This window comes from Sinocyclocheilus anshuiensis, unplaced genomic scaffold (assembly GCF_001515605.1).
Source record: "Sinocyclocheilus anshuiensis isolate Anshui unplaced genomic scaffold, SAMN03320099.WGS_v1.1 scaffold476, whole genome shotgun sequence".
Taxonomy (NCBI): Eukaryota; Metazoa; Chordata; class Actinopteri; order Cypriniformes; family Cyprinidae; genus Sinocyclocheilus; species Sinocyclocheilus anshuiensis.
Genome location: NW_015554139.1, coordinates 2,703,476 through 2,712,470, shown reverse-complemented (window position 1 = coordinate 2,712,470; position 8,995 = coordinate 2,703,476). Strand labels below are relative to the sequence as shown.

Genomic DNA, 8,995 nt, shown 5'->3' with positions numbered 1-8,995 from the left:
TTTTTTTATTTAATATTTTGTTTTAGTTAGAAATGAATCAGATTATGGTAAATTCTAATGTAGGCTCATCCTTCATATGTCTCCACAGTTTCAGCGACCCAGTGTTTAAATATAGAATTAAGTACTGAATAATATTAATTAACGACTTACTATAATATTGGGTTAGGTTCAAAATTAGTAAGAAAATGCAACATGTAAAATAAAGACACTGTAAAATAACATGTTACCGAAATCTGTATTCAATAATTTCATGTAATATCAAAAATGTTTATTTTTAAAGTTATCCAAAACAACATGGTGGACATTTTGTGGCACTGTATAGCAAAATTAAAACCTGTTTTGATGGGTATGTGAATTGCTATACTTACAGTATAGAGAAATATGTCTAAATGGTAAGGTCCCATTCGTTAACACTTCACAATAAGATTCCATCAGTTAACATTAGTTAACGCATAAATTAACATTATCTAATAATGAACAAAACATTTGTTACAGTATCTCTTTAAATGTTAGTTACTAAAAATGCAGTTGTTCATTGTTAGTTCATGTTAGCTCAGGCCCATTAAAGGTGGGGTAAGTGATTTCTGGTAGCCAATGTTGACATTTGAAATATACGTACGCAACCCAGGCAACGATTAGTTCTGTGAAACAAAGCAAAACCAATGTTACACCGTGTCTACACCAGACGCGAGTGGCACGGCGCGACAAAATACTATAGAACTCATTATAATTAGTGATGCTGTCTACACCATAGATACACTGGATGCTGCGTGGCACGACACGACACGACAAATCCCCGATGGAAAACTGCTGCTGTGTTCTATTTATGACGTATTGACACAAATTTCAAATGATTTTCAATGGTCGCTTTGTCGTGTCCAGTGTACTAGACAGACTTTAGCTGTTGCGGCGCAGACACGGTGTTACTCACCTATCGAGAAGAAACAAAACAACCTCGCCCCTTACTGCTGATTGGCTACAAGTTTGTTTTGCTACTCGGCCCGAATCAGTTTTCTAAAGCGTTTTTGAAAAATCACTTACCCCACCTTTAAATAATATTAACTGATCCAAATTCAGATTTTAATAATGTGTTAGTAAATGTTGAAATTAACAATACCTACGATTAATAAATGCTTTATAAGTATTTTTCATTTCTAGTTCATTTTAACTTAACTAATGTTAACAAATCAAACCTAAAGTTTTACCAAAGATTCAATGTAATAAATCGGCATGATTAGGCTATACTAAAAGAAATATAATTACACCACTAATGAAATTCGTTAATGCAATTTCCTGTTCTGTCATTCTAATTCAACAACCTGTGGCCATTTCAATTAAAATTCTCATTCATGAAATGAATATTTTGCCCAACCTTTACACGCACACCATAGTAAGAATTTTGATAATACTGATATTACTATGACCCAGGCTTGACTGTATTTTTGCCATAATTGAAGGAATATGAAGAACACAGTAGGGTAAATGTTTTATGCTGTTTTATGCCCTGCAGTTTCCATCTTTGCTCACACCATCACACCCAATTGCCTTGCATTTGGCTAAGCATTAAGCAACATTCAAAATTGAAGTAATTTCCATTATGCACAAAGCACAGCTCCATATGATGTCGACACTCAGTACATCAGGAAGCTGCCTACTACACAGAATATGTTTTAGGGTCTACAGCTATGATTTCAAAAAACTGCTTTCCCCCTCCTCCAGTGTCTTATTTCCACTTGATTGTGTTGAAAGGCACATTACTGTGCAAAATTGCCAGGCATCCATAATGCTCACATTGGCTGCGAGGTGCAGATGAGCATTTAGCGGTGTGCAGTGATGTTTCTGCGTATCTGTCCACATCTCAAGTGTTCCTGTAGTGGGCAGGAATTCCTATGTTTGAATTCTCCCAGGGCTGGACTGTATGAATGCTGTTCCCAGACTCCGCCAAGCATCGCCGACTTCCTTCCCCCTTACGCTTCTCACCGCCGCAGTCCCTCATCCGAGTCTTGAGTCATTTGTTGTGTTGTGAGGAAACTGTTGTGTCAGTTTTGTGACATAATGGTCTTAACCAGGGCATTATGATTTTTTTTTTCTCCGTCCAGATTAACTTTTTCATCTTCATACACATCATCAAGATCCTCGTGTCCAAACTGAGGGCGCACCAAATGAGATATTCTGACTACAAGTTCCGGTGGGTGTCCTACAGTTAAAGGGTTAGTTAATGTCTGGCATCATTCATTCCAAGCCTGAGTTCCTTTTGCTTCATTGGAATGCAAAATAAGAAGTTTTGATGAAGCAATCTAAATGCACAATAAATTCCTGATAAAAGTAGCCCATACGACAGGTATTCTGAAGCCAAACAACAGCTTTAGATGAGGAACATATTGAAAGTTGTTAGTTTGTTATTTGCTGATAATCTCAAATTCCCTTCATTTCAGAGCATTCAAACGTTTTGCATCACAATTGGTTATGAGAGACATGAAAACCAATGGCTTTTGACACCAATGATATAATGCATTAATGCACCCAATCCACCATACTTTAATAATTTGCATGCATTTGTGAAAGAGGTTTGAGACGTGCAGTAAAGTGGACAGATTTTCCTCATATGAAACCTTATACGTACTTATATATGTATAACTATAAATATACATACTTATAGTTATTGTACTTTTAACTATAAGTATAGAATAATATTATATCGAAACTATGAAAAAAGAATGAAAGTCATACAGATTTGAAACAACATGAGGGTGAAAAAATTATGACAGTATTTTAATTTTTGGGTGAACTTTGAGCATTTGCAGAAAGTTGTGCATTTGTTTCCATATTAACTGCCTATCTTTGTATTTTTCTCCCAATTTTAGGCTTGCTAAGTCAACCCTCACCCTGATTCCGTTACTGGGAATCCATTCGGTCCTGTTTTCGTTTGTTACTGATGAGTCTACCTCACATGGTGCTCTATCCCTGCGCCTCACAAAGCTCTTCATCGACCTCTTCTTCAACTCCTTCCAGGTCAGGAAGTCTTAATACACCATCACTCTAAACAGGATTGAGCAAAACTCCGAATTGTAGAATTGTTTTCCTTTCAATTAGTGAAGTTTTAGTGGAATGCTAGGACAAGGAATCTACTGAATTATAGTTCAAATCAGTTCAACACAGTCACACAACAGAGCAATTTCATTGGTCTAAACCATTTTCAGGAATTGAATTGGAATTTAAAGGCACTCTCAAGTGAATTCAGTTTTGAATGCCGCATAACTCTGACCCTCACTCACAAATGGATAACAAGCTCAACATTGCTCAGAACAAGCTCAGGTATAATAACAAATTAAAAATTGTTATGTTCTCGATATGCCACAGAGAAATCACCTCACCTTGCCAAAATCTCCATAAAAGCCCCATATGCTGCAAATTAGCAATGCATTCAAATGTCCCTTGACTGGGCAGCAGCTTAGAAAAAGACAAATTGATATTCTGTAGCTTATTTTACAGTGTCAGGACTAATTGCTTTGAGAGAGCAGACATTACAAATTGGCTGACTCACCCTTTGACAAACTGGTAATGACACTCAAGTGGAGCGCAGCTGCAATGTGTCGAATTTGTATCATCTGCCTGGAGGAATTGCCCTGATGAGACTTTTCACATGCGTAAAGATTCAGAGTAAGGGAGAGAGAGCGAGGCCATAAAGCTTGACTGTTATGTGTCCATCTGTAGACACTTCATCCTTATTGGCTTTTGAACATCTTACTGCAGATTGCACTAAATGAACTCATTCAAAGTGTCAGGTTTAGCTCATTCGCAAAATAGACTGATTATTACTTTTATAGATTTCTGAAAGCACTTTGTTTTTATTTATGTTTGACTATGAACAACCTCAAAACAGAGTTTAGCTGGGCTTTTTGCAGTTAAATCAACTTTTATCCAAAGGAACTTACAGGACAGTCATGACACTTGTGCTCCCTCGGAATCAAACCCACGAACTAGTCGAACAACAGAAATTGTAGGGCATTCATTGCTGAAAAAAACTGCTTGAATTACAGATCCAGTCTGGTTAATGATGGTTAGTGCTGGTTTAAGTTAAAGGTAGGGTCAGAGTTAGGACTATTTGATAGGAATATTACTTTATGATCAATAAAAGATGTTGACCAATGAACAAGACCTTGGTAAATCATGTTGTGTGGTCTGACCTTCTGGTAAAATTAGTTAACCAAGGAAGTCTTGTTGGCAAAGCCAGTTAAAAAGCCTGGTTGAAAAACCAACATCTTGTTGGGACCAGCATCCAAAACACAACATAAACCAGCAATCAGCTATACTGTTGCGTTTCCCAAAAGCGTTGTTAGCCAAATCCATTGTTCCCGAAACCATAGTTCTACGAATAGTTCTGCTTATTCATGCTCTGACATGTTTACAGGGGCTGCTGGTAGCCATCTTATATTGCTTCGTCAACAAGGAGGTAAGTTAGATCCTCTTTTTTTAATATACCCATCCTCACAAATCTGGCTCCATCTTTACAAGTCTGTTCGCTGACCGTTATGTGCATGTTCTTGATTGGTCAGGTTCAGTCTGAGGTTCTGAAGAAATGGAGACGTTGGAAGCTTGGGAGGGACATTGAGGAGGAATACCGTCACACCTACAGCCAGTCCCTTCAGATGAAGAGTGGCATCATCATGGTCCCTCCTTCCAACCTCTTGCGGCTGCCTGATATCGCTACCACTACCTCCCGGCTCGGCAGTCCAGAAGAGAAGCAGATGTTGGTGTCCAACAGCCAGAATGGTATGGGTACTGGATTGCCGTTCACCTCCACACCACAAGATAGTTCCACCTGCAGTTCGATAACAGAGGACATAGTCATGGTGGACAGGGGAAAGTGTTGTAGTGTTCAACAGGACAATGCCAAGAGCAACCTGTGAGCTTAAGGAGCTCCAGATGTCTCACAGAAGAATACTCTTAGCCCGACCACCCTCGCTTCTTCTGGCTAAGGTCCCTGAAACCTTGGCCCTAGCTTGAGCGAGAGGAGTGTTTATGTGTGTTTGTGTTTGTGTGTGAGTTTGTGAGAGCACTGCCCTCTCTGATGGACACATGATGGACACCCGTTCATCACATTACATGGTGCTCAGTTGACACTGTCCCAGTCAGACAAGATCAGCATTGAGCAGAAGGTGGACATACAGTATGTTAAAAAAGATTTGCACAAATGTGCATGCTAACAAACTCAATGATGAAGAACAGAGTCTTACCTCTAGTCTTATATAGCTATCTGTGATGTTGATGATTTAGTAGAGAAAACCCACTGGGACTGCAGGGTCCAAGAGGAACCATCACAAGCAAACATCTACAACCTGCACCTCTGGATGACCGGAAGATTTAGGAAGAGATACACTGAACTGAACTTGTCAAAAACGTAACTAAACCAGGTAATGCATTGCAGAGTGCATGAGCTCTGTTTGAACCGAAGGAACCCCACATGTCTCTGTAGAAAAGACCAACTTGGACCAGAATTTCCATGCAGGTTTATGCTAATGTGGTGCTGATGGATCAGCAGAGCCAAAAATGAGTAAAGCTGATTAGTCAAGAACATTTACTGATTAAGTAAGCGAAGAAGCCTTGTGGTGACACCAGCACACCAGCATTTTTGTTCGCATATATTTTGGAATCAACTGACGCTTTTGGGTACATGTAACATGTACAGATGTTTGTGTGTAATTTAATTAAAACCATCTTTGTCTTTGTTAAAAATTAATTGCCAAGCTACAGTATAGATGTAGACTGATCAAGTATTGACCGGTATTACCCGTGTGCCTTTTTCTGTAGGTCATAGACTCCAATATTAAAACAAAAACACAAAGATTCACGATGCAAAGTAAGTGAAGTACAAATCAGTCACCCAATCTTCAGAGGTGAAAGCTGCTTAAAGCAGATTCTGTATAGTGAACAGGGCATCAGGCACACATTAGATGAATGTGCCACTATTAATAATGACGATTGGTATACTCAAGCATGCAAAATACAGCCACATGTGAAATGCTCCAAAGGGTCTGGGATCAATGCCTTAATGGAGTAGCATGACCGATCTGATTCCCCTGTGTCAGTGGTCAGAAGAGATGACTGTCCACCAGATATGTTGATATGTTCAAGAGTCAGTATTAGTTAGCAACTGCTTCTTCTCTCACATACTTCTCATCTCCTAATAGGCATTCGAATCCTTTGCCATAGAGCTTTGAAAGATGTTCGGGAAGTGTAGGAGGAACTGTGAGGACAAGAGCCAGAAAGCGAAGAGAAAATTTAGAACAAATTACAACCTTCGACATCGATCAAAATGGTTCCACACTCAGAGGATATCCGTCATGCTCAATTCAAGACATGCTATAACAAAAATACGCAACCGAAAGACACTGAAATGAGATTGCGGCAAAGTATAGAGGTGAAGAATTTCTGCGACATTAGTGCCACCAAATCTGTTTGTTTGAGTGGCCCAGCTGAGCCATAACAATAACAAAGAGTTCTGGGCGGGACCATAGGGTTAAGGTTTGTCTGGTTAATATCAGCAGTTAATCCCTGCTGGTAGATTCTGTAACTACACCATTATGGAGGCAAAAAGCATCTTTCCTCACTGACGGCCATTCTGTCGTAGCTGTGTAGATGTCGAGCAACTACATTTAAGTTGAATGAGAATCCTAACAGATGGGATTCCCCAGTTATTGACATGAACTTAGTCTGAACAATTTGAACATAGAGAGTTTGTTTCTAAAATTAATTTTTACAGTTCTGGTTAGTGTCACTAATGATGTATAAATGACATACTTCACCTTTAATGACAATGAGCAGCTGATGCCCCATATTGTGGCATTTGTGTGCATTTATATTTTCTTTAGATCATCAAACATGTGATGATAATGACAATGATTAACGCAGATAACTATGTGGGGCAATTTGCACAATTCTAATTTATAATTGTTAAATATGTAGATATCTGTAAATGCCTGTTGAGATTTGTAATGACTTTGTTTTATGGTGTCTGTTATTTGTGCAAATGGTGTGTATTCTCTGCTTGCTTTGGGGAGAGTGAGAGAAACACGTAGGTCCTGGTTTAGTGTTCAGTTAACTAAGAAGAGAAACTTCTGGCATTTTTGTTTTTTTGCAACACCCAAGACCAATTTTGCCTTTTGAGTGAAACCGGCTGAGATAATTCAGTCCTTCTGTGGTAAAAGTGAGATAGTGGTGGCTAATTTGTAATAACTGCAGGTGAAAGACTTTTTAGCGTGCTAAGCGTCGCAAAATCCAGTTCGACTTTTTTCAAAAAAGAGAAATACTTTATTGCCACAAGGGATCAAAGAACATGAACTTGTTTGTCTGAGGTTGTCTGCCAAAACAAAACATCCTGTTGAATATTTCAAACAGATTTTCCAAAATTGGCATCATGTAATGTTATCCAAGCATGAGAGTAATTGTGAAAGTTGATAAATCATGCATACATGGGTCTGCCTTCTATTTCCATTGTCTCTGTTTCTTGTAGCCAAACTGAAGTGATGCCAAATTCTTCAGTGAGGGAGGCAAAGCGTCTGTTATGCTCATCTCTCTGCATTCAAACTTCAGAACCTCTTGGAATATCTAGGAATGAACTTGCCCAGAGTATCCCTGGAGCCATGCTTTGGAAGCAGGAGAGATGGAAAGCGGAATCTGTGTAACAGAACATGCATTTGACGAATTGAACCCATTATTTTTAAGTATCTGAATGGTAATGATGTTGCATCAAAGTATGATATGTTGAAACAGTCTATAGTTGTTTTGATGTATATATAAGAATAGCTTACTCAAAAATAAAAAATTTGTCCTTCATTTACAGTGTTGTTTAATTTTATATTATTCTTGTGTCAACACAAAATTATAGACCCAAAATTTAAGTCGTTGTGACAATCTTCCCTTTTGCTGTAGCTTTGAGACCTCATTTGCGATTTCCAAACAGTTAATGTTGTATTCGGTCACGTGATGCATGAGAATCAATTATGTCAGTTTGGCATAAAAAAATTGGTTTGAACATTGGTTTGTTCCTCACACAAAGCTATTTTATGACTTCAGAAATCTTGGAATTCAGCTCACAAATTAGACGGACAATTGGTGCTTGGTAGTACATCATCTGCTTTTCTTGTATAGAAAAGAGCAGCTTTGACATTCCAATATCTCATTTGAAATGTCATGAAATGATTTGACAATGTTTAATTTTGAGTGAACTGTTCCTTTAAATTAAATTTGCTGGCAAAAATTCCAAAACATGCCACTATATCAAATAATTTTCCCGCGCAATCCTTGCAAAAATGTCATAAAAGATCTTGTTTGCCTCTGAAATACTTTTTTCTTTGACTGCAGTGTATTTTTTTTTTCTTTTTAATTTATCACAGTGTTGGTGTTTCATAGTACACCTCAGCCACATTGCAAATGACTGATGCAAAATAATAAATTTAGAACACTCCCATTATATTCAAAGACAATGTCTACACTATAAACAAACAGTGTGGAAGCTTTGCTAGTTGTAATGGGTACATTCTAGTTTTTTGTTGTGTAGCTCGCTTGCTATGTTGATGGGTTAATAGGAATGGTTGGCCAGAAATGGAGCCAGACATGACAGAGAAGGCCTGCCATGCTGTAGATTAAAATATGTGCTTGTGTAATGTTTTTTTGATTCATTATGATATCAAGATGGTGAATAAATTGAAGTAAAAAAAAAATTGCATGGTTTGTCTTTCACTATTGATATGAATTTGTACAATGCCATTCAAGTGTTTTCGTACGGTCTGTTTACACTTCACTGATGGTTAGTATAGGGGTGGACCTTCATGCTTTTTTCTAGTTTCTTTGTACAAATTCATACAAAATCATAATACCTTGTAAAATAGTTACATTTTCTCATGAGATCAGGTTGGTTTATACTGTGAATTTTGGCTTAAAGCCTTGACTAGATGTTTAAAACTGTTTGAAGATTGGTTCAAAGGTTACATTA

General features: G+C 37.9%; 1 protein-coding gene across 3 annotated transcripts in view; it reads left to right on the top strand.

Moving 5' to 3' along the window:
• The window catches only part of LOC107670515 (glucagon receptor-like), a 73,756-nt gene extending 65,036 nt beyond the window's left edge, over positions 1–8,720 (top strand). For all 3 annotated transcript variants that reach the window (XM_016463151.1, XM_016463149.1, XM_016463150.1), the window contains exons 11-14: positions 2,100–2,188; positions 2,865–3,012; positions 4,412–4,453; positions 4,557–8,720. In XM_016463151.1, coding sequence (XP_016318637.1) covers positions 2,100–2,188; positions 2,865–3,012; positions 4,412–4,453; positions 4,557–4,910 — 633 coding nt within the window. In that variant the 3' untranslated portion in view covers positions 4,911–8,720. The remainder of the gene's footprint in view (positions 1–2,099; positions 2,189–2,864; positions 3,013–4,411; positions 4,454–4,556) is intronic.
• The last annotated feature ends 275 nt before the right edge of the window (positions 8,721–8,995 follow it).